At 49.5% G+C, this 25,015-nt stretch overlaps 1 protein-coding gene across 1 annotated transcript in view; it reads right to left on the bottom strand.

The window, feature by feature from the left end:
* ADAMTS2 (ADAM metallopeptidase with thrombospondin type 1 motif 2) overlaps window positions 1-8,756 on the bottom strand; it is a 310,181-nt gene extending 301,425 nt beyond the window's left edge. Inside the window, exons 1-2 of the mRNA XM_075900502.2 lie at window positions 8,231-8,756; window positions 6,214-6,575 (exon numbers count right to left, since the gene is read on the bottom strand). Of these exons, the coding sequence (XP_075756617.2) occupies window positions 6,214-6,575; window positions 8,231-8,318 (450 nt within the window). The 5' untranslated portion in view covers window positions 8,319-8,756. The remainder of the gene's footprint in view (window positions 1-6,213; window positions 6,576-8,230) is intronic.
* Window positions 8,757-25,015: the final 16,259 nt, after the last annotated feature.

Raw genomic sequence — 25,015 nt, 5'->3', positions numbered from 1 at the left:
GATCAGTAGAGTCTTTGTGGTTGGGCAGATGTGCAGTCAACACTGAACTCATCAACCGGAACTTTCCTTTCTTCGCCCACCGCTCAATGAAAACCCTCCGGAAAGGAGGGTCATTATAGGACTCTGCAGCCAGGAAGACTAGCCCACAGTGCAGAGACACTGGTCTTTCATGCAGGTGGCACTGGTGGCTAGCAGATTTCAGAAGATCCTTGGTTTTCAGGGAGAGGCAAATATGGCCCTTTGGAGGGAAGTCAGGTCAGAATGCCCGCAGCTTGATTTTTCACTGCCCCAGCATGGCTGTACCCTTCCAGCAAAGAAGAGTGTGGATCTGCCCATCAGAGAACAGTCCTAACCCAGGAATGAGCCGGCTCTTCACTGTGCTCCAGCAGCATCCCTAACATACAGAGCCTGATGCGGACAAGTTGGAGGACAGAGCACTGTGTCTTCTGCAGTGACAACACAGGCCACAGGCAGTTGAGAATTGTAGAGCTGCCTTAAGATGGCTCTTACATTAGGGCAGGCTCTCATATGGCCATGGGGCGGCACGAGGGTGGCATAAAGGTACGCTGCACTGTGCACAGCTTTGCTGGAATACAGAACAGAGATGTAAAATCCCCAAATCCCAGTTAATCAGTTTAACGGTGAAACCTCAGGTTTAAGCAATGAACTGATTAAGCAGGATCCAAAGGGGCACTTCTCCAGTCTGACAAAAGCAGCCAGCTCCTGCTCCCAGCCCCCCCCCCCCCACGCACAGGGCTGCTGCTCCCCCTCCCCCCTTACGTGGGGCAGCCAGCTTCTAATCCAGGCCTCTCCCCCCCCCACATGCAGGGCAGCCACGTCCTGACCCCCACGGGGTTGGAGCAGCCCTCTACTCACGGCAGGCCACAGGCTTGGAGCTACTCCCAGGCACCAGTTAACCGGTTACCCGATCATATCCCTAATGGAGAACTGGGGACATGTGTAAACTCAGAACACACTCATACCCATTTTGGCTGTGCTTCAGTGAACAGTGAAGATATTCAGTAACCCCACACAGAACAATTGGTTTTTATTTTAAATCGGCATGGTACAGTGATAACTTCCTTTATGTGGCTAAAAATTGCACTCACAGCTCTCGCGAGCTCATAAGGAAAGCTCCCCACTAATTAGCTTCACTATGCCAACGATCTCTCAAATCCTAACTCGGCTATGAAAAACAATGTCTGGTTTGCACACTTTGGGAGTCATCTCCGGTGCACCCCGATTCCAGTGCTAGTAAAACTGGTGGTTATTGATAATGATTTCTACTCGGGCAAGTTGTGGAAAGAACCACATTCGAAAGGACCAATCCTCAGTTCTGAAGGAAGTCTTATACAGTTGGGTGTGTACACCCCATTGTGCTTTTTAGAATGATCACACAAGAGGATTTAAAAAAAAAAACCCTCTCGTGCAAAGAATGTAACTTCACTTGCAGATTGACTGCTGCGATGGATATCCATTCCAATAACCACAGCTTTCAGCCTTCTCATGCGTATTAACCGGTATGTTAAGATACACGTGTTAGCAATATGCAAGCCAACAAGGATACACAGAGGGAAATAATGTCATGAATTGGCAAGGCAGCAGCTACATTCACCAGTGTAAACAAGATTTAAGTAAGACCAAACCACAAATGTCCAACTGAAATGTCATTTCCACCTTCACAGACGAAGTGAACGCAGGCAAGCCATCAGAAGGCACAGAGGTCTACATGCCTCTGAAAGCAAAAGCCTCAGGAAAATATCAGGTATTAAACAGAATGAATTTATAACACGTGCCAAGATTCGTCAGAGTTCAGCCACCCCTTATCTTCAAAGTTATCCCGCAAAAGAGGAAATATCTGGGACATGTGTTAGGAATGACGCCAGAACATCTGCCATGGCAGGCGTGCCGTTAGGTAGCTGGAGGGACACGTAAACGGGCCGGTGTTGATAAACCTTGTTGAACTGTACAGAGAAGGAAAACATACGGCACTGAACTCACAGGGCCTTGCAACGCACAGCCCAGGATAGACAGGGATAGCAGTGCTTTGTTTGTGCCCTAAGGGACCTTTAACAGAATGGGAAGGATTCAGGTTCAGGGTAGCCTCCTAGGGGTCCCACATATGAATCAACAAGACGACTTACCGGGTGTTGCTCAGGTCCTTCAGGGCAGAGGGCTGGTGGTGCGGAGGATGCAGGAGTCAGGGGAGCACCTTGAGGTGCGGGGGGCTTCGGGCAGGAGGCTGAGAGCATGGGGGTGCAGGAATCAGGGTGGAGGTTAAGGAGGGGCTCAGGGCGGGGGATGTGGAGGGGCGTGAGAGTAAGGGTTGGGGGTGAGGAGGGGCGGGCAGGAGTCAAGGCGGAAGGTGAGAAAGGGCTCAGGGCAAGGGGCGCAGGAATCAGGGCAGGGGATTAGGAGGAGGGGGAGCTCAGGGAAGGGAATGGAAGTGGCTGTTGGCTTCTCCCTGGGGGCAGCAGGGAACATGTACCCTGCCCACCAGCTTGTCCTTGGTGGGCTGGGCTGGGGGAGGCCTGGGGCAGCGGGGGACACTCCCCGGTCCTGGTCCAGAGGGGGCACCATGCTGGCTGATTCTCCCCAGACCCAGTCCAGGGGCCGGCAGGAGGGATCCATGCAGGCTGGCCCTGGTGGTGCTCCATGAGCCAGGCCCAGGGAAGGAAGAGGGGGCTGCACAGGCTGGCCAGGGGTCAAGGCATTGGATAGACTGACAGTGCTGGAGGGGCTGGGTTGTGGCTCTTCTGGGAGGTGGTGGGGCCTTCTCTGGCCTCTGCCCATCCAGCAGGGTCTTTCTCCCTCCAGCCCCCATCTGGTAGGAAATTTCCTCTCCTCCCCTTCCCCCTGCCCCCACTCCAGCACTGAGGCCAAGGGCCTGCGGGGAGGAGTTTATAGAGCAGGGGTGCCACTTACCCGGTCCTATGGCCAGCAAGTGATGAACCCCACCCGGCCACTCTCCTGGTGGTGCAGCTTCTCCCAGTGCTCTCTTCAGTAAAGCTCTCCCCTGCACTCACTGTCCCCAGTGGTCACTCTGCCGTATCCTGTCCCTCCAATCAGCCCCCTCCCTTTCCATGTTATGGAAAACAATCCCATTCCAGGCAGGTCCCATTTTCCTGGCACAACCCAAACCCCGACCTTGCTTTAAGTAAGGAGAAGAGTAAGCTGCATAGCAATGGTGGCCGTAGCGCTTACCATTTAGGAGGCATACCTGAACAAACAGACTCACAGATAGACAGATGCACATTTCTAAAATACATAGCTTAAGAACCTAAGGCGGCTCTAGGGAGCATGGCCTAGTGATTAGGATACTAACCTAGAACTCAGGATACCCAAGTGCAATTTTCATTGCTCCACCACAGACTTTCTGTGTGACTTTGGGAAAATTACTTAACCCCCTCTGTTTTTAAAAGGTATTTGGGCATTACTAGACCTGAGTAATTCAGGCACTGTATAAACTTGTCAGTGATGGTCTGTTCTAAACAATTTAGTATCTAAAATTAACCATTTAGAAGTGGATGAATTGAGACACAGAGATTAACGTGGCCCGGGGCAAATCAGTGTCAGAGACGGATGAGAATTTGCCAAGTCTCATACCTATCTTCAGACCACTAGATTCCCTCTCTCTTTAATATGTTAATTTTCCTAATGGACAGGGGGAAAAATCAGAATGCTTGGCAGAACCCAGCATATTAAGTATGGACCCAGATAAAAAACTAACCCACCGTATTTCAGCATAGTCTGCAATCTCTGTAAGTATTCTTTTAACGTAATCTACTTCAATAATTAAGACCTAATCCAGCACCTACAGAAATCTTTTCATTGACCTTAATGGGATTTGAATCATCCCCTATGTGTTTTTCTGCATTTGCTTTCAACTTTTGGCTGATGCTCATCTGGCTGAAGTTTAAAATTATTATTATTTAATTCTCTTTCCCATATTTACGAAGAGCTAGTCACTAACGTAGAACATTGTCGCAAAATAACAGTCTCCAGCTGCTCGCTAAATGCCAAAGCCTGTACTAGGCAGTGACATAAAGCAAACAAAAGATAAAACAGGATGTTTATTTGAAAAACCGAAAATACCCTATTTGGGTCAGTATTCCAGAGCTATTTCTACTATTCCAAATCAAGGCCCAAATCCTGAAAGCACTTTACTTATGAGCTTGAAATTAAGCACATGCATAAACATTTTCAAGAACTAGGCCTAAGTTCAGGTCTACACTAACCTGAAAGGTCAGGTTAAGCTATGCAACTCCAGCTATGCAAGCCGAGCTTGGCTCTGTCTTCACAGAGGAAGGCCAACAGGAGCAAATACTCCTATCAGCTTCCCTTACTCCTTGCAATTGCAAGGAGTTCCAGTGCCGACCGGTGCCATCCTCAGCATTTGATTTAGCAGGTCTTAACTAGACCCATTAAATCGAACGCCAGAAGATTGATCTCCAGTGCATAACTGAAGACATGGCCTAAATGAATAAAGTGCAACAGACAGTTTTAAGTTAGTACAATGAAACAAATCAATTTATTCCATGCATACAGACCACAAAAAAGATTTTTCATCAGACAATAGGTTGGGGTGGGCAGTAAAAAGCAACAAGCCAGTAATTGCCCACCCCTGCTATAAGCGAAAATAATGCCTGCACTTTGGTGATCATACTCTTAACTGAGTCAAATATTATTCAGTCTTTAAGGTTCAGAAAGCTGATAAGATAAATTAAACAAGATTGCTTTATCTCTGGATACTACTAGACAACCAGGTAGCATTCTTTGGAAAACTACTGTTTTCTTGCTTTTAATTATTTAAAACTTTTCCTAGCATTATGTGAAAGGTGGCTTTACTGCTCACTGGAGTCTAATTATCCACTCCCTAGCACTTTGTGAAGTTATTTACACCTGTGCAAACTGCGGTATTATATACCCACTCTGCAGAGGTATAAATAACAACACAAGGTGCAAAGCCATGGAGAAAAGGGCCTATTCTTGAATGAACTTTTGCCCCTAGCAATCTGTCTGCATCAAAAAATAATTACAGCAACATTAAAGCCTACTTCTAGACATAAGAATACTCGGTTCAGAGAGGGGAAGAATTACAGGCGTGAAATAAGGAAATAGAGGCGAGAGAAATGTCATCTCATTTTACTTTTTTGAGACATGTCTTCTGGTGCTGCAAACCAACAGTTTTCTATGCCTACCTGGGGGAAAAAAATGGACTACAATCGAGTCAAATTGTTGATTCAAAAGATCACAGAACTGTATAGAAATTAAATAATCACAAAAGTTTACCAAGAAGTTATTGAACAGATTAGAAGTTCATTCCCAAATAAAGTCACTTCATCATTTAAACAAAGTTTGCTCTCCATAGCAATTACTGTTAAAACAACAGCATGCTTCTTTCAGATGTCTGACAAACAGCTATCATTTGGCCATTGAATAGAAAACCATAACAAATTCTCATGTACCCAGCAACATAAATTGCTCCCTGTAGATGAAACCCTTTAATGCTTTTGATATTTTTCATAAATCACTTGGTTAGGCAATAGAACTCACTCAAGTGAAAGATCTATAAAACTGTAACAATCCAATCCAATCCTTTGAACAAGTTTCATTTTCAAAGACAAAAGCAGAACACATGTCAAATCTCTCTGCTATGCTCCCCTTGTCTAAAAGTCCCCTTCTCACCCTAAACTGAAATGAGAAAAGGGAAAATCCATATTACAAAGATTAAATATGTTGTCAGCACAGGCACCTGGTCTTCTCTTTTAAATGCTAGAAACCTCAGGTAAGATCGAATGAGAATCACCACTGAGTTTTGTTAGTCTATAAAGTGCTTCCGGACCATTTGTTGTTTTTTTCTGTACAGACTAACTCGGCTACCCCCTGAAGCTCCTGTAAAAAAAAAGGTTGTCACAACACAGCTCCCCCTATGTTAAGAAACACCTAGTTAATTTGAATTCAAAAGGATTCCTGTGGCTCTTTAAAGACTAACAACGGATAAGCTGCCCTAATAAATTTGTTAGGCTTTAAGGTACCATCGGGCTCCTTAATGTTTTTGCTGAAACAGATTAACACGGCTACCTCTCTGAAATTTGAATTCACCATAAGAGGTGCAAGTTTTAAGGGCAAGGTTCAACACGTTTTAAATATATGTACTATAGGAAAAATAAGTAAAGTAATTGTACTAGGTATAATAGCAAAGCAGCTTACCAGCCCATCACAGTTGCTTATAGCAACTGACGCGTTAGGCAAATCAGTGATATCCCCAACATATAGGCAATTCCCATGGAGTGGTTCAATATGAGTCATGTCAGAATCCTCTTGCCATTCAATTGTTGCTCCGGGAGCAACCAACCTAGAGTTCGGCCTCAGCCTGAAGTGAAACTCTCTTCCAAATACAGTGACATTATAAAATAGTAGCTGGTTGGAATCTTCATGTTGCACATCCTCAGCATCTCTTCGGAAGCGCCCCTTTGGAGATCCAGACACCAGGTTAGAGAGGAACCTGCCCTCGGAATCTGTGCTGATTGGGACAACGAGTCTGTATTCCTCTATATTCCTCAAAATGTGATCTTTAAAGATAAAAAAAAGTATTAAAACTAAAAATTACCCCCGGTTGAGAATTATGAGTCCATGATCCATTACCCCCCATTAGACGATGACATAAGTGAAATGACCACCGCATTTTCCACAGCCATTTCATTGGTCAGTGTGGCTAAACACGCCGTGCACAGGTCATTCATCAGACTGCTTAGTCCTTAGCAGACAGCGAAGTGCAATTATAAGAAAATGTAGGACAACAAAGTCGTCCGACACAATAAGCGCCCCGTGTCCCCTTTCCAGATGTTTTATGAAAGGAAATCAGTTCAGACAGCTGAGCTGAATTTCTGGGGACTGCTGGCACAATCCTTTAGAATGTTCCAGTGTCTATTAAACTGACCTCTGAGCAGGGCTGCACACAGAGGTTAGGGGGAAGGAAAAGTGTATAGTATCAACGTTTGCAGGTCATAGATTTAAAATGCAACTATGTTTTGCCCCAAAACAACTGCGGGAGCCAGGAGAAGTGCCTCAAACCCTGAAGAAGTTAAAAGCGTGTGATTAGGAGACACAATCGTGTGTTTCGCCCAGGAAAGCTTATGTCCGAATGAATCTGTTAGTCTCTAAGGCAGTGGTCCCCAACCTTTAGAGGCTCCCGGGCGCCCGGGAGGTGGGGCCACTCACACGCCGGGTGCCCGGGAGGTGGGGGCCACTCACGCGCCGGGCGCCTGGGGACACACCAGGGGACTGGGATGCCCTTGCACCCGGTGCCGGCGTGTGCCCTAGGGCCGGTGCTGGGGCCGCCCGAGCGCCTTGTGCCATGGGCCCGGGGCCGGCACTGCTGCTCGAGCCACGCGCCTGGGGCCGGCACCGGCGCTGCTCGAGCACCGCGCGCCCGAGCGCTCGCATGTGCCCCGGGGCTGAGGCCACCCGAGCGCCGCGCACCCAGCGCCGGTGCGTGTCGCGTGCCTGGGGCCGGCGCCTCCCGTGCGCCGGGGGCGGGGCCAGCCCAGGTTGTCGGCGGGCGCCCATGGCGCCCGCGGGCACCGCGTTGGGGACCACTGCTCTAAGGTGCCACAGGACTACTCCTTGGTTTTGCAGATCCAGACTAACCCGGCTACCTCCTCCTCCCCCAGACAATATACAACTAGTAACTCGGGCTGGGACCAGCGGGAATGTGTCCCTGACTTCTGGAGCCTTTAGCTTCGTGTTGTTTGAAGGGGGGAGCTGCTACCATGTGTTTCACTGGACACATGGAATTCCAGGAGTTGACACACTAAACTCTGATCTGTCAGTTGTGCTACACTGGAGCCAGAGTTCATTCCAGGTTCCCAATTCCCCGTCTCCGACTCAACTCTCTCATGCGACCTGGGATTTAACCCGATTTTCTTGCAGCCCCGTCTGTGCAGAGGGTTGGCCTCCCACTGGGGCTACAGAGCGCCTGGCACGGAAGGGTCCCTCCTGGGGATGCCAGACGGCCCCCCCCCCACCCACCCGCCCGCCCGCCCGCCCCTTCGCTGCCGCGGCCGGGAGAGGTGAGCGGCCAGGGCGAGTCTGGCCAAAAGTGCTGGCAGAAGAAGTTGAAGGGGAGTTGAAAGCCCCCGGGCGGGCGAGGACTTCCGAGGGGGGCCGAGCCACGCGAGTCGCAGCAGGGCGTGGGGGACCGAGGGATGGAGCCGCCCCGACCTACCTCTGTCCCCAGAGCTCTGCAGGGCGCCGGCGGGCAGGAGGAGCGCGCAGCAGAGCAGCAGACAGGCGAGCCCCGCGGGAGGATCCATGGCCCCGCAGCCCGAGCCCCGGACTTGCAGCCCGCGTCAAAGTTCCCCGCCGCTGCCCACCACCATCGAGGGGCGGCCCGGCGCCGCCCCGCGAGCGGCTGGGACGCCTCGGTGCCGCCCGGCTCCCCGGGGGGCATGCACCCCGCGCCAGGCGCAGCAGCAGCGGCCGCCGCTCCGAGAGCTCGCGGCGAGGCAGAGCCAGCAGGAGGCGGCGGGAGCGCCGCGCGGAGAGCACGGGGCGTGCTGGAGCGAGTCAGGCTGATTGACAGAGGCGCTGCCACCCCGCGCAGCCCTGGCAGCCGGCCCGCGGCTCCCCTCCCTCGTGGAGCCAACTCCGGCGGCGGGACACTTCCCCACCCGCCGCGTCCACAGCCACGTTTCCTCGCCCTTGGCGCTTCCCTCGCAGCAGCCCGGAGGAAGGGGGGGGAGCCATGCTCCCTCCAGGTCCTAACGCGCTCGCCTTCCTGTCCCGAGACGCCCCGCCGGGGGCTCTGGTGCTTTCCTGCGCCCTGACATCATGTTGACCCCCGGGCCCGCAGGAGGAGGAGCCCACGCGCTTCTCCTCTCAGCCGGTGTCCAGGACTCACTGATCCAAAGGCAAGGCATGGGGGCCCCTTGCACCTGGGAGACTCACCAAAATACAGAGAAGGATGAGCTTTCCGGGTAAAACCCACTTCATCAGAAGAATTGGAGAGGGGTGATCCAAAGCCCTGGACCAGATCCTCCACCTACAAGCGGGGCGGACAAGGGGGGGTGCTGACTCCAGGGCACATCATAATCAGGGGCACAAAGACCTAAAAATAATAACCTGCAGAAGTAAAGAGCAGGGCTCCTACTAACCTAAGGAGAGGGGATACATAATTAAATATTTTGCCTCAGATGCAAACTAGTTATGGTGCTGCCTACCTTGGGGGAAAGTTGGAGCCAGACCTCAACTCAGGTCCCTCATCCAAGTTTGCGGATGACACTAAGCTGGGGGGAGAGGTAGATACGCTTAAGGGCAGAGATAGGGTACAGAATGACTTAGACCAATTGGAGGATTGGGCCACAAAAAATCTGATGAGGTTCAACAAGGACAAGTGTAGAGTCCTGCACTTGGGACAGAAGAATCCCAAGCATAGTTACAAGCTGGGGACCAACCGGTTAAGTAGTAGTTCTGCAGAAAAGGACCTGGGGGTTACAGTGGATAAGAAGCTAGATATGAGTCTACAGTGTGCCCTTATAGCCAAGAAGGCTAATGGCATATTAGGTTGCATTAAGAGGAGCATTGCCAGCAGATCCAGAGATGTCGTCATTCCCCTTTATTTGGCTTTGGTGAGGCCACATCTGGAGTATTGTGTCCAGTTCTGGGCCCCCCACTACAAAAAGGATGTGGACGCATTGGAGAGGGTCCAGCGGAGGGCAACCAAAATGATTAGGGGGCTGGAGCATATGACTTATGAGGAGAGGCTGAGTTACTTGGGTCTGTTTAGTCTGCAGAAGCGAAGAGTGAGGGGGGATTTGATAGCAGCCTTCAACTTCCTGAAGGGAGGTTCCAAAGAGGATGGAGAGAGGCTGTTCTCAGTAGTGACAGATGGCAGAACAAGGAGCAATGGTCTCAAGTTGTGGTGGGGGAAGTCCAGGTTGGATATTAGGAAAAACTATTTCCCTAGGAGGGTGGTGAAGCACTGGAATGGGTTACCTAGGGAAGTGGTGGAGTCTCCATCCCTAGAGGTGTTTAAGTCTCGGCTTGACAAAGCCCTGGCTGGGTTGATTTAGTTGGAATTGGTCCTGCCTAGAGCAGGGGGCTGGACCTGATGTCGTTCTGAGGTCTCTTCCAGTTCTATGATTCCCAAAGAAGCCAAACTTGGCCTGCCCCCGCAGTAAAGACTACCTTCTTTGGATCTCAACTTTGCCACTCAAGTCAGCTCCCCTCTCAATAAAATGCAAAAAGCCATAGGGGGTAGCCGTGTTAGTCTGTAACTTTAAAAACCAACAAGTGGTCCTGTGGCACCTTAGAGACTAACAAAAAATATATAGATAGCATGGTGAACTTTAGTGGACAAAACCAACTTCCTCAGATGAGCTAGTTATAGGATCTCAAATACTTTATAAATTGAAGGACGCATCTAAGTTCTTGTCTGATTAACTGCTACATCCCCTAGAAATTCCCAGCATTGCTAAATAAAGCTAAACAAGTCTCAGAGGGGTAGCCATGTTGGTCTGTATCTATAAAAAATAAGGGGTCCTGTAGCACCTTAAAGACTAACATTTATTTGGGCATAAGCTCTGTGGGTAAAAATAATTGTCAGATGCATGGAGTGGAAATTTGCCTCTTTGCTGTCACTAGTTTAGGGTCTCACTCACAGTAAATTGATAAGTAGATTTGTATGCTTTGCATCCCAAAGATTGTTGCATCTGATAGTTTCCTGGATTAAGTTTTCCTTGGGAAAAATGGTATGGCAGAGCATCAGCTATTCCTGTTTACTGCTAATCCTGCATAATTAAGGGCTCAATCATGACGCCGTTACATGATTAACTCCTTTAACTCCAGTGTGGTTACACTTGAGAGAAAGGAGTAGGACCAGCTCACAAAGGTAAAGATATTGGAGCAAGATAAGCCTATAAGAAAAATCTGGTACCAGTTAATGTGGGAGATGGGATATAGGAGAAGATGGACCTCACTTCTGATTCAGTCTGGCAATGTCTATCTCCCTTTGTCTCCCCCCCCCCTTTTTTGGGTAGGCTGATCTTTAAAGCTGGTAAAAAGGAAAACGTTATTTTGATAGATATCGGTAAGAGCTGAACTATTTACAAAGCTATACATAACTCACGAAACTGGGTGATTGGGCAACAAAAGGACAGATGAAATTTGATGTTAATAAATGCAAAGTAATGCACATTGGAAAACATAATCCCACCTATACATATAAAATGATGGGGTCTAAATTAGCTGTTAGCATTTAAAATAGATCTTGGAGTCATTGTGGATAGTTCTCTGAAAATATCCACTCATGTGCAACGGCAGTCAAAAAAGCAAACAGATTGCAAGGCTTCATTAAGAAAGAAAATATCTTATTGCCTCTTTATAAATCCATCATGGCACTCCCCCATCTTGAATACTGTGTGCAAATATGGTAATCTCATCTACAAAAATAAGATATATTGTAATTCGAAAAGGTTCAGAAAAAGGCAACAAAAATAATTGGGGGTATGGAAGGACTGCCATAAATGGAGAGATTAATAAGACTGGGACTTTTCAGCTTGGAAAAAAAATGAGTAAGAGGGGATAGGATAGTCTATACAATCATGAGTGGTGCAGAGAAAGTGGAAAAGAAAAAGTTATTTACTCCTTCCCATAAGTAGGGGTCACCAAATGAAAATAGGCAGCAGGTTTTAAATAAACAAAAAAGTCTTTTTCCACACAGCACTGTCAGCCTGTGGAACTTCTTGCCAGAGAATGTTGTGAAGTCCAAGACTATAACAGGGTTAAAAAAAAACACTAGATAAATTCATGAAGAACAGGTCCATCTATGCTTATTAGCCAGGATTGGCAGGGATGATGTCCTTAGCCTCTGTTTGCCAGAAGCTGGGAATGGGCAACAGGGGGATGGATCATTTGATGATTACCTGTGGGGCACTTGGCATTGGTCACTGTCAGAAGGCAGGATAGTGGGCTAGATGGACCTTTGGTCTGTATGTCTGTTCTTCTATTAAGTGATTTTCTTGGATGCCCTTTTCCTTGGGGGAAGCCTGGGCAACAGAATCCCATCTATGCTCATCAATACAGCTCCATCGCTAGTAAAGCCCCAGTGTGGGGCTTTTAAACTGATATGGCTCCTTTAGATTCAATTGCTCCAGTCTTGCTCTGACTTTACTGAGCGGGTGTTCCGCCACTGACTTTGAGGGGAGCACGAACAGGCCACATGTTGATTACCAAAGGTCTCACGTGCATATGTGTCAGAGAGAGTACAGTGACAACAGATGCTGTGGAAAAACAAAATATGACTGGCCAACAAGACGGTTGTGTTAATTGAGATGGAATCTAGTTGGAAGAGTTGGAGATTAGCAAATCTGTTTAATATGGATGAGAGCTGCATTGAAGGATGATGGTGATATAAGCAAGGAAGTGTGAGATGGGGAAACTTGTGGAAGGTTTATTTCTAAGGAGAAAATTAGTTTCACATGCAGTTGTTATTGTTTTACCACAGCCAAACAAAATCAAAGGAAATCCATGGGTTCCTGGTACCTCCAGAACTGCTTTGCTTACAATCTTCTCAGTAACCCTCCCTTAGGAAAAGAAAGAATGGAAACAAATCAATAATTAGTGAGAGTTTCAGGTATGGTCTACACTACAGACCTGGACAACATATAAGAGTCACCTGAAGGCACTTGAACTATATAATGAATCCTAAATATCCCTTGGGAGGACAGGCGCACGAGCACTAGTGTCCTGGAAGAGTTGAACATGACCAGCATTGAAGCTATCATCATCTTCCAACAACTTCACTGGACTGGTCACGTGGTCCAGATGCCTGATCAGCACCTTCCAAAACAGATTCTGTTTTCCAGGCTGAAGGAAGGACGGAGGAGCATTGGGAGCCAGAGGAAGTGAAATAAGGACATTTTGAAGGCAAATATGAAAAAGGGCAGCATTGGTGTTGACACTTTGGAGAACCTTGCCCACAACCGTCCCCAGTGGAGAGCGGTAATCCATGAGAGGGTGGCACAATTTGAGAAGTCCTGCCACAGCGCAGACGAGGTGAGGTGAAGGAGAAAAGAGCAGCAAAAACTGCCCTGCATCCCTCCAATAGCCATGTGCACCTGCCCCTTCCACGATAAGACCTGCGGCTCCAGAATTGGCCTGGTCAGCCATCAATGGATCCACAAATAGGAGGGTGACAAGAAGATGTCCTACTCATTATCGAGTGACCGCCGAGGCACTACAGAGTTAGTTCAATGCAAGGCAGTTTACGTCAACCTAACTATGGAAGTGTCTACACTTAATTTTACTCCAACGGACATAACTGCCCCGCTATACCGATTTAGTAATTCCATCTCCTCAAGCAGCATAAAGTCGATGTAGTTAGCTCAATGCAGTGGCAAGGTTCGACGCTGTGTTGCTTTTGTCTACCATTACTGGCTTTCAGGAGCCTTCCCACAATGCCCCGTGCTGCTGACAGTACAATCAATACAAACACTCCTGGTGACGACACACACCATCAGCACAAGGAGCAAAGCGTAGACATGCACAAGCAACACCCTTACTGCAGTGGCTGTATGCCAACTGAAGTTAGGTTGATTTAATTTTGTAGTGCAGACACAGTCTAAGTGATGGGGCCAGAGTCTTAGCTGCTATAAATCATCGTAAGTTCCATTAAAGTTAATAGGTGAAACCCTGGTGCTGTCATAGTCAATGGGAACAGTCCCAGGCACTCCCAAGACCAGAGCCTCAGAGAGTGAAATTAATTGCAATTCAAGATGCAATTGCACTTGTCCCATTAATAGAGCCCTACAAGTCTGTGGATAATGTTTTATATCTGCCGGTATCCAAATCCACAGATATCTGTAGCTCATTTTTGCCAATAAGGATGAACATACTAGTGTTGTATCTACAACCCTGCAAATGTTTGGATATCCATGGATCATTTTTGTGGCTGCAGATACAAATTTTCTGCACTCTGTTCTGACATCACAAGAGCAGGCAAGTCTCTCCGAATTGGTATAATATCTGCCACAACAGGAATCCTTGCAGCAAGGAACACAACTGAGTAATCCAGTGTAGGAAGTCTAAATTAACTAGACCACCCACCATCAACAGCTCCGTTGTGTCTAATGAAGGTAGAAGCTGCTTCCTCTGCGGCCAGCCTCAAGCATAAAACTTTAAAATTTCCTATATGACAGAATCGGCAAAGCACCACTCAGGCTCTCTCTCTCCTCTAACTCTAGGCTTAATTTTTCATTAAATTAAATCCTTACATATTTATTCAGAAAAAAATACCATTAACTTCTGTTGGAGTAAAAGCCTATGTCCAGGGTATGTCTACACTACAAAGTTATTTTGAAATAATGTGAGCATCTACACAGCAAGCCTCTTATTTTGAAATGATTTCAAAATAACAGGCTTCTTATTCCAAAATAGGCATTATTCCTCATGAAATGAGGGTTTACTATTTCAAAATAGGGCAACTGTGGACAGCGCAGCTGTGCTTATTTTGAAATAATTGGCCACCAGGGCTTCTCAGAGCTGCCCTGGTGGTCACTCTGTCCACACTCCTCAAAACTCTGGAGGAACTGCACAGCAGCCTGTGCAAGTGGGTGCACATGGAACACCAGTCTGGAGCAGACAGCCCCATGAAGCTGCCACACAGGAACCTGTTGCTCCTTCTCACAAGGTTCCTAGACAGGCCTGCCTTATTCTAGACTCTGTGGTGGGACACCTTCCCATAACAAGCCACCACTAAGGAGGCTGAGGTCAGGGAAACACAGAGCAGTGCATCACACAGCACAGGGTCATGCCTGCACTCTTGGAGTCACTCTTGCCTGCATACTTTGGGTCAAGTGCAGCAATGTGGAGGACACTGATCACCCCTCCCCACCGCCATCTTCCTGACCCTGCAAGACCTGCTAGCAGAGGCGACCCCAGGATGATCTGGTAAGGGAACTCCTGGAGTGCCTCCATTCCCTCAAGAGAAACTTTGAGAAGAACCACCAGGAGCACTGTGCTGACTGGAAGCTGTGCGGCACCATCTGGAAGCAGCTGTCCTGGCAGCAGGAGAGCACGTGCGCAGCTTACACCAACGCCGTCAAGTGCATGGTTGACATCAGGGAGTGGTCCAGCAGCTCCCCCCCGCCCCTGCACCCACTCTGGGTTCTCCTCCTAGCCCCCCCCCAGGCTGAGCGCTCCACCCATGAGGCAGTGAGACCACCCAAGACAGGCACCACTCCCAGCCCTATCCCTGAGCCCCTCCTCTCAGGTTTTCTCTAGTCCCTCCCCAGTTAGATTCCCCACATTTTAAAAAAAGTTTTAAACAAAAAAACTCTGGTTTATTTGGTCTGCAGGAGAGGAGGGGGGAAGGGAAGAGGCACACAGGGGCTATGCAGAGGCCCCTTGTAGGGAAGTCCGGGGAAAGAGTCTCACAGCTGGCCTTGTCTGAAACTCTCCCTAAGGGCCTCCCGGATGCACACAGCCCCCTGATGGGCTTGACAGCGGTATGCAGCTGCTCAAAAGCCCTTGCAAGCTGCTTGGCCTCTGCCCCCAACCCTGGCAGGAAAGTCTCCCCTTATTTTTGCAAAGGTTGTGGAGGACACAGCAGGCCACCACCACCTGGGGGATGTTCTGGTCACTGAGGTCCAGGCAGGTGAGGAGACACTGGAACCTCCTTTTGAGAGGGCCGAAGGCGCCCTCCAGCCTGATGTGGCACCCCCTCAGTTTCTAAGTGTTCTGTGAAGGACTTCATAAGCCAGGGGAGAAAGAGGTAGGCTGCATTGCCCATGAGGCCCATAGGCATGTCCACGTCCCCTACCCTGATGGTACGGCTGGTGCATCCTCTGGAGAAGGCTAGAGTTACTAAAGACACTGGCATTGTGCGCCTTCCCCAACCACATGACGTTAACATCCGTGAAGCGGTCCCAGTGGTCCACGAGGGTGTGCAGGACCATGGAAAAGTACACTTCCAACTGATGTAATCAGAGTCCAGGTGGTCGGGGGCCTCTATGGGGATGTGGGTGCCATCAGCGGCCCCCTGCAGTTGGGGAAGCCCATGGCAGCAAACCGGTGATGATGGGGTCCACGTCGCTTAGGGTGACGACCCTGGTGTTGATGGCCCTCACCACCTGTACAGTGATAAAAATCATAGACTCACAAGATTGCCAGAGCCCTTGGGAGTTCCCTGAGCTCAAGGCCCTCCCCACAGTAGGAGCAAACCCAAGTACCTCCTTCCCTAGCAGGGCTTTATGAGGGTGGGACTGAAAAACCTCCAGGGAGGGAGATTCCACTACCACCCCGTCCTTAGGGAACCCATTGCAGTGCTTCTCCACCCTCCTGAGAACAACAGAAGAGTCAAATCTGCATGAGCATGGCCCCAACGGTTGACCTCCCCACGCCGAACTGGTTCCCAACAGAGATGTCTGGCATGGCGAGCTTCCAAACTGTGATGACGACCTGCTCTTGGAGGGGGATGGCGGGTCACATGGGGGTGTCTCGTCGCCGAAGAGCAGGATCGAGCCACTCACAGAGCTCCATCAAGGTATCCTTCCACATGCGGAAGTGCTCGAGCCACTGCTGGTCATCCCACCGCTCCATGACGATCCGGTCCCACCAGTCAGAACTGGTCTCCTGTCGCCAGAAGTGGCGGTGCACAGTGTGCAGGGTGGGAGGAGGGGGGACGGTAGTACATGAGAAGTGCCCAGGCCTGGGTAAGGAGGTCCCCCATTCCAGGCTGGTCGTTGTCCTCAAGCAGTGTCACGAGGGCAGTCTACATAAACGGTGCCAGGAGTTGCAGGAGGTCTAAGAGCCAACGACTGTTTTGAAGCAGGTCCAGCTCCATAGTGGAAGTGCTGTGGTGGCCGCTAGGACAACCAGAGCATGCAGTGTGGTGTCTGCTGTCCCTCAAGGAAGTAGGCAATGGAGAAGGGTCTGAGGCCTGGCTGTAGCGGGGAACCCCTTTAAGCACATGCCTCAGATCACTCAGGCAGCAGCTACAGGAAAGGACTGCTGTCCTGATGCCCTGCCTGGAGTGTTTTGGGAGGCGGTGGGGGGCTTAAATGTGAGTCAGGCTCTAATCAGTGCGGCTGCGCCAATTCGATGGGGATTTGTAGTGTGGACGTGTTATTTCAAGAGTTCAAAGCCCTTATTTGTTATAGTGGAGAAATTCGTTTCTTCCTTATGTTTTTGAACTGAAGCTTTTCGAGTGGGGGGGGGGAGAGAAGAGGAAGGGAAGCCTTAATGGCATTCTGCCTTCTCCAAAGTGCACTAGTCCATCTGTTTTTAAGCAGAAGTTCCCCCCCAGTGAAATTCCTAGGGGGAGTTCTGCTTAAAATCTAATGGCATGACATGGCCCCTGGTCCTCCCCAATGCCCCAGGAGAATCTTGAAGAAATTTTATTTCGGACTTCTTATTGGGGACGGTGTTACTTTTACGTGAAAGGACTATATCTGCTGCTTGTGTTTTTCATGTAGATCGTGGCTTTCTGCCTTCACTCCCAACTGGTATGTATACATATGGCTATGTACCATCATAAATCTTAATTAAAAAGGAAGAAAAATTAAAGTGCCGTGCCAGTTCATTTCCTCCACACTTGACATTTCCAGGCACTCTATTGTTTGAACCCTTTTTATCCCTGTTACGTGGCAGTACTAGACACTACCTAACATATATTTAAACTTTATTTTGCAGCACTGCATGCCAAAAAGCTGCAGCTAAAACTGAAACAGCCCTCCCCTCCCCCTAGCCTGAGTTCAGTGACAAAAAGAAAATGTAACTAAAAGCCAGGCCTGATGCAACAGTTAGTCCATCAGTGTGAATGTTCTTGCTCTTTTGGATAACTCATTTGTACGAAAGGTGACAGCAGGACTAGCTGTTTCCAGTGCCAGAGACACTGAAAGAGAGGCAACTAAAGAAGCCTCTACAGAAGCAACAACTGCCGGGAAAACAACTGACTAGAGAAACAAAAGGAAATGACAATAATATTGCAAAAAAAACAAATAGAAGGACAGTCAGCTGTGTGCAGTGGGGCTCAAATGGGCTCTTAAAGTACCAGTTAAGCCCAATGTTAGGACTTCATAGGCTGTATGTCAGAAGCTGGGAATGGGTGGCATCACTTGGTGATTACCTGTTCTATCCCTCAGGGGCCCCTGACAGTGACCACTTTCAGAAGAGCGAGATGGACCTTTGGTCCGACTCAGTATGGCCGTTCTCACGTGCTGTGGATGGATTTTCTCTTAGGGTACGTCTAAACTACATGCCTCCGTCGACAGAGGCATGTAGATTAGCCAGATCGGCAGAGGGAAATGAAGCCGCGATTAAAATAATCGCGGCTTCATTTAAATTTAAATGGCTGCCCCGCTCTGCCAATCAGCTGTTTGTCGGCAGATCGGGGCAGTCTGGTCGCGCCGCGCCGACAAAGAAGCCTTTCTTGATCGGCACAGGTAAACCTGGTTTCACGAGGCATACCTGTGCCGATCAAGAAAGGCTTCTTTGTCGACGCGGCACGTCCAGACTGCCCCGATCTGCCGACAAACAGCTGATCGGCAGAGCGGGGCAGCCATTTAAATTTAAATGAAGCCGCAATTATTTTAATCGCGGCTTCATTTCCCTCTGCCGATCTGGCTAATCTACATGCCTCCGTCAACGGAGGCATGTAGTCTAGACACACCCTTAGTGACAGAAAGACCCTTTTCTGGAGGCATTTGATGGAGCCTCCCAACTCCAAGACCTAAGATTTAGTGCGACACCTCTTACTTCATCTGCCACAATCTCCTTTGCAGTTTAGTCTTTTTGGGAACATAGGTCAAAGTGAGAGACAGAGGACTGAGGAGATAATAGCTGTAATGGTGCGTGCATTTGTGAGTGGCGTAACAGAACAGATTGCAATTACCTATTAAAAAAGTATGGAAGAACCTATGATGTGCTTCTACCAATAGCGCATCCTAATTGCTGTGCAGGCTCAGTTTGTATTCCACACCATGGAATACTGCAGCATTAGTGGTAAACTTAAACACTGGAAAGTCCCCTTTGGTTGCAGCTTTGGGGGCACGGGCTGAATGAGCTTTGCCATGAAGAACAGTCTTCTGTTTGCGTAGCACAGACCATCCAGATGTTTCTGTAATACTTTACTTTCACCACATCAGTGGCCAGAACTTAACTGGTGGTAGAAACACTGAAGGCACCAGGGATCTGTTGTGCTTCCAGAGCTCCCCCTGCATGTAGGATCTGAGCTCTTCACTCTGTGAGGGTATGTCTACACTACAGAGTTAGTTCGAACTAACGGACGTTAGTTCAAACTAACTTTAATAGGCGCTACACTAGCGCTTCGCTAGTTCGAATTTGAATCGAACTAGCAGAGCGCTTAGTTCGAACTAGGTAAACCTCATTTTACGAGGACTAAGCCTAGTTCGAACTAGCTAGTTCGAATTAAGGGCTGTGTAGACCCTTAATTCGAACTAGTGGGAGGCTAAGGCTTCCCAGGTTTCCCTGGTGGCCACTCTGGCCAACACCAGGGAAACTCTATGCCCCCCTCCCGGCCCCGGAGCCCTTAAAGGGGCACGGGCTGGCTACGGTACCCGTGCCAGGTGCAAGCCTGCCAGCAACCAGCCAGCAGACCCTGCACCTGGCACGGATCGAGCCAGCCACCCGATGCCCCCCAGCCCTCCCCCTCTTCCCAGGACCAGGCTGGCGGCTCCCGGGAGCTTGCCCGGGACTGCAAGAGGCGGGCACCCGCCTGGGCTAGTGCGGACATTGTGGACCTCGTCCACGATCTCTGCACTAGGCACAGGAAGGTGGCCGTCTAGGGCAGGAGAGCTGCCAGCCTGGCCACCCAGGAGCAGGAGTGCATGAAAATCAAGGTGGTCCACTGAGACCCCCGACCCTGAGCCCTGAGCTTACAATGGCCGTCCTGGGTCAGACCAAAGGTCCATCTAGCCCAGTAGCCTGTCTGCCGACAGCAGCCAACCCTAGGGACCCTGGAGGGGATGGACCGGAGACAGTGACCAAGCCATTTGTCGTATGCCATCCCTCTCCAGCCTTCCACAAACTTTGGGCAGGGACACCACTCCTACCCCCTGGCTAATACCACTCCATGGACCCAACCTCCATGACTTGATCTTACTTCCCTTTAAACTCTGTTCTAGTTCTAGCCTTCACAGCCTCCTGCAGCAAGGAGTTCCACAGGTTGACTCTTTGCTTTGTGAAGAACAACTTTCTGTTACTAGTTTGAAGCCTGCTACCCATTCCTTTCCTTTGGTGTCCTCTAGTCCTTCTTTATGGGAACTAATGAAGAACTTTTCTGTATGCACCCTCTCCACCCAACTCCTGCTTTTAGAGACCTCTAACCTGTCCCCCCTCCGTCTCCTCTTTTCTAAGCTGAAAAGTCCCAGTCTCTTTAGCCTCTCTTCATATGGGACCTGTTCCCAACCCCTGATCATTTTAGTTGCCTTCCCCTCTCCCACCTCCTTTTCCCAGTCTCCCCCAGTTTTGTTCATTAAAGACAGATTCAATTTTTTAACACAATTGTCCTTTATTTTGTACATCAAGAAAAGGGACTAGGGAAGGGTAAGTGGAAGGAGGTGAGGGAGGAATGGGGTACGCGCCCCCGATGGGGAGGACTGGGCTGGCTCTGCGGGCTTCTGGGGGTGGAAGCTCTCCTGCAGCCCCCCAATTGCCCCCTCTCCCCAGATGGCAGCCTACGGCAAGTGCTGCCGGGCTGATGGCCGAGTGCTGTGATGTGCCCAGTGTGGGCACTCCGGGCACACCAAGCCAGGACTGGTTTTCAAGCGAGGCACCCCTGAGAACTGTCTGTCTGGGGTGGGGGTCGGGACCCTTTAAGCACAGCCCTCGGCTAGCCTGAGACAGCATCTCCACGCTCTAAGTCCTCCTCTTATGCCCTGCTGGCACTGCTTCCGGCCATCCTTAAGCCCGGTTCAGGGTCCACTTAATGTGGACATGCTAGTTCGAATTAGCAAAACGCTAATTCGAACTAGTTTTTAGTTCTAGACGCGTTAATTCGAACTAAGCTAATTCGAACTAACTAATTCAAACTAAGTTAGTTCGAATTAGCGCTGTAGTGTAGACATACCCTGATATACTTAGCACTTCCCCCAGCAAAATGGATACCACCACAGCCGGGAGCTGGTAGTTCAGAGACTTGGTCACAGACTTCCTGTGTCACCTTGGCCTGAGACAGGCTTGAGGCCAGATTTCTTATGTTTCAGGCAAGTTCACCAACCAGAAGTGCAGCCAGACTTTTCCTGAAGGAGGTTTCTCTTCCCTAGAGGAGGTTTCTCTTCCCATCCCTGCACCCTCCCTCTTCATCCAGTTCACATCTCTCCCCTGCTGCTCCCCCATAGCTCAGGAGGGCTAGGTATCCCATGCTCCCTTCTGCACTCAGCCCCATGTTCTTGCCCAGAGAGACCATCATGCTGAAGTGCGCCATCCCTGCCAGGTGGTTATGAGAGTCCCAGACACCATCCTGCATCTCCACTTCCCTAGTAAATACCCAAAGCCCAGCTCCAATACTCCACCCTCTGGGAGTGTGTGGTGCCTTCTGCTCTGCAGCAAGTTAAGGGATTGTGGATTGGATAACTCGACGGTAAGATGGATAGAAAGATGGCTAGAAGGCCGGGCCCAGCAGGTAGTGATCAATGGCTCGATGTCAGGACGGCGGTCGGTTTCTAGTGGAGTGCTCCAAGGTTCGGTTCTAGGACCGGTTTTGTTCAATATCTTTATTAATGATCTGGATGAGGGGATGGATTGCACCCTCAGCAAGTTTGCGGATGACACTAAGCTGGGGCGGGAGAGGTAGATACGCTTAAGGGCAGAGATAGGGTCCAGAGTGACTTAGACAAATTGGAGGATTGGGCCACAAGAAATCTGATGAGGTTCAACAAGGACAAGTGTAGAGTCCTGCACTTGGGACGGAAGAATCCCAAGCATAGTTACAAGCTGGGGACCAACCGGTTAAGTAGTAGTTCTGCAGAAAAGGACCTGGGGGTTACAGTGGATGAGAAGCTAGATATGAGTCTACAGTGTGCCCTTATAGCCAAGAAGGCTAATGGCATATTAGGTTGCATTAAGAGGAGCATTGCCAGCAGATCTAGAGATGTCGTCATTCCCCTTTATTCGGCTTTGGTGAGGCCGCATCTGGAGTATTGTGTCCAGTTCTGGGCCCCCCACTACAAAAAGGATGTGGATGCATTGGAGAGGGTCCAGTGGAGGGCAACCAAAATGATTAGGGGGCTGGAGCATATGACTTATGAGGAGAGGCTGAGGGAGTTGGGTCTGTTTAGTCTGCAGAAGAGAAGAGTGAGAGGGAATTTGATAGCAGCCTTCAACTTCCTGAAGGGAGGTTCCAAAGAGGATGGAGAGAGGCTGTTCTCAGTAGTGACGGATGGCAAAACAAGGAGCAATGGTCTCAAGTTGGGGTGGGAGAGGTCCACGTTGGATATTAGGAAAAACTATTTCACTAGGAGGGTGGTGAAGCACTGGAATGGGTTACCTAGGGAAGTAGTGGAGTCTCTATCCCTAGAGGTGTTTAAGTCTCGACTTGACAAAGCCCTGGCCGGGTTGATTTAGTTGGAATTGGCCTGCCTAGAGCAGGGGGCTGGACTTGAGGACCTTCTGAGGTCTCTTCCAGTTCAATGATTCTATGATTCATCTCCTTAGCATAGGCTAAGGGTGCCCATAGGTACTGGAACAATGGTAAAGGTTGGGGAGGGGGAAGAGGTACAAACAGGCACTTGGGGTCACATCTCCACTCAAATTTGGCTCACCAGCCTTTCTAGCCTGACAGAGGAGAGGCTAGGCCAAGCGTCAAGCTCTAGTCAGGAGGCTCTAGCCCCTACCACCACTGAGCCCCTGGTCTTCATTCCTCTCTAATGTTTCTAGACAGCTGGTTGAAGACACTCTTCCTAACATTAAGGCAGAACTACATGGATGAATGGAATTGACGGAGCAAGAGAAACAACTGCACAGATCCTTATCTGTGTGGTGCAAGCTAAGAGGGAGGGTTGCAGTGTACAGATGAGGTAAAGCTCACCCTGGAGATGCTTAGTGCAAGTCAGTCTACGCATGCCCACTTTAAACATCCATGTACTCAGGGATTATGCAATTTTACAAAATTGCTGTCTCTCAGGCTCTCATACAACTTTCTACTTGTTCCCACTTTAATACAACGTAAGGGCTACGTCTAGACTGGCATGATTTTCCGCAAATGCTTTTAACGGAAAAATTACGCCCTACTGTAAATTTCCTTGTGCAAGAGTGGGTGGGCAGTGTGGACGCTCTGCGGATTCTTGCACAGGAACGACCATTCTTGCGCAAGACGCCACGAGTGTACTGTGTAGACATAGCCTAAGTGTGTAGACATAGCCTAAGTGGTTAGAGCCCTACCCTGGAATTGGTGAAAGCCAAGTTCCATTTCATGTTCTGCTGCACCCTAAGGGTACGTTGATAATCATCATATTTTGACTGTAGTGTGGGCTCCAGGGTGGGGCTGAGAGTGTTGGGATGTAGGAGGGGGCTCTGCCTTTGGGTGGGCAGGAGGGGCTTACCTCGAGTGGCTCCCAGTCAGTGGTGCAGTGGGGGTGCTAGAAAAGGCTTCCCACCTCGCCTGGCACCGCAGCCTATGCCATGCCCCAGAAGCAGCTGGTTCCTAGCCAATCGAAGCACAGAACTAGTGCTCAGGGCAGGGGTAGTGTGTGGAGCCCTGTGTTCTCTTCCCACCCTAGCCAAGAGCTAGGCCTGCTGCAGTGCCAGGACAGGTAGGAAGCTGCCTTAGCCCACCTCCACTGGTCACCTGATCCTGCTGCAGTAAGGAGACTCAGGGCCTGACCTTCCATGATCCAGTACTGGGTCACAACCCATAGTTTGAAAACCACTGCTCTATCCCACAATTAAACAGCTCTTCAGCCCAAGACCTGCAAGCTTGAGTCAGCTGGCATAGGCCAGCCCCGGGTGTCTAATGGCAATGGAGACATACACTCCGGGCAGCAGGGGCCGATTTATCACATCTAGAGGTGTGAAAGCAACACACGCACCCCTCCAAGCGCTTCCCTGTTGACTCCAGTACTCCAGAATGAGACGCATAGGCAGAGTCAACGGGAGAGCATCTGCCATTGCCACAGTGCAGGCGAGACACCATGGTAAGGACATGTAAGATCATGGACTTCAGCTAAATTATTCACATAGCTAACGTTCCATAACTTAGGTCGACCACCCACAGTGGTCGCGACTAGACCTAAAGTCTGTGCCTGAAGTTATGTCTACAATGGAGCTGGAAGGTGTCCTGCCCAGCCCCCATAGACATACCCACAGACTGTGCTAATCATAGCAGTGTGGCCACAGAGGGCTGGACTAGCTACAATGCCAGAGACCTTACAGATTTTCATTTTTAAACTTTCTGTTTTGCAGCCCTGGGTCTGACGATGCATTTCTGAACAGACTGTTCTCCTCTACAGAAATCCCCCTTTATTAAAAAAAAAAAAAAAAACATTTGAGATTCGCCAGGTGCAGAATATTTTTCTGTAGTACTGTACAGAGGTGCCTCCAAGCCACAGTGGAGAGGAGATGGGATACTCATTGTGTTATACACTGTATAAACACATAGCATAACAGTCCCTCCTGCAAAAAGTGTATAGGTCTAACTAGATCAGACAGACAAAAGGCAGGAAGGGAAGACAGGCAGTAGAAGAGTAATTTACCAAGGTGGAGGAGGGAATAGATTGACTGCCGGCAGGGGCAGTCGACAATTTTGCAGGGTCCAGAGCAGCACAATTTCACGCACTCCCCCTCCCCCCTGACACGGCGCATGCACCGTGACGCCATGGCACATGCACGGGGCTTCTCGAAGCATGGGGCAGCCGCCCTGCTCGCCCTGCCCTATATCCGCCTCTGACTGCCAGTCCAATGCCCTATCCACACTGCACTCACATTAAGTTCTTACAATGCTGAATAATTTTTAAACATACCTTTGAGCTTTTTGTTCTTCATATTTACAGACAGT

This window comes from Pelodiscus sinensis, chromosome 16, assembly GCF_052426305.1.
Source record: "Pelodiscus sinensis isolate ZL-2025 chromosome 16, ASM5242630v1, whole genome shotgun sequence".
Taxonomy (NCBI): Eukaryota; Metazoa; Chordata; order Testudines; family Trionychidae; genus Pelodiscus; species Pelodiscus sinensis.
The sequence above is the reverse complement of the archived record's forward strand: the minus strand, read 5'-3'. Positions and strand labels throughout refer to the sequence as shown.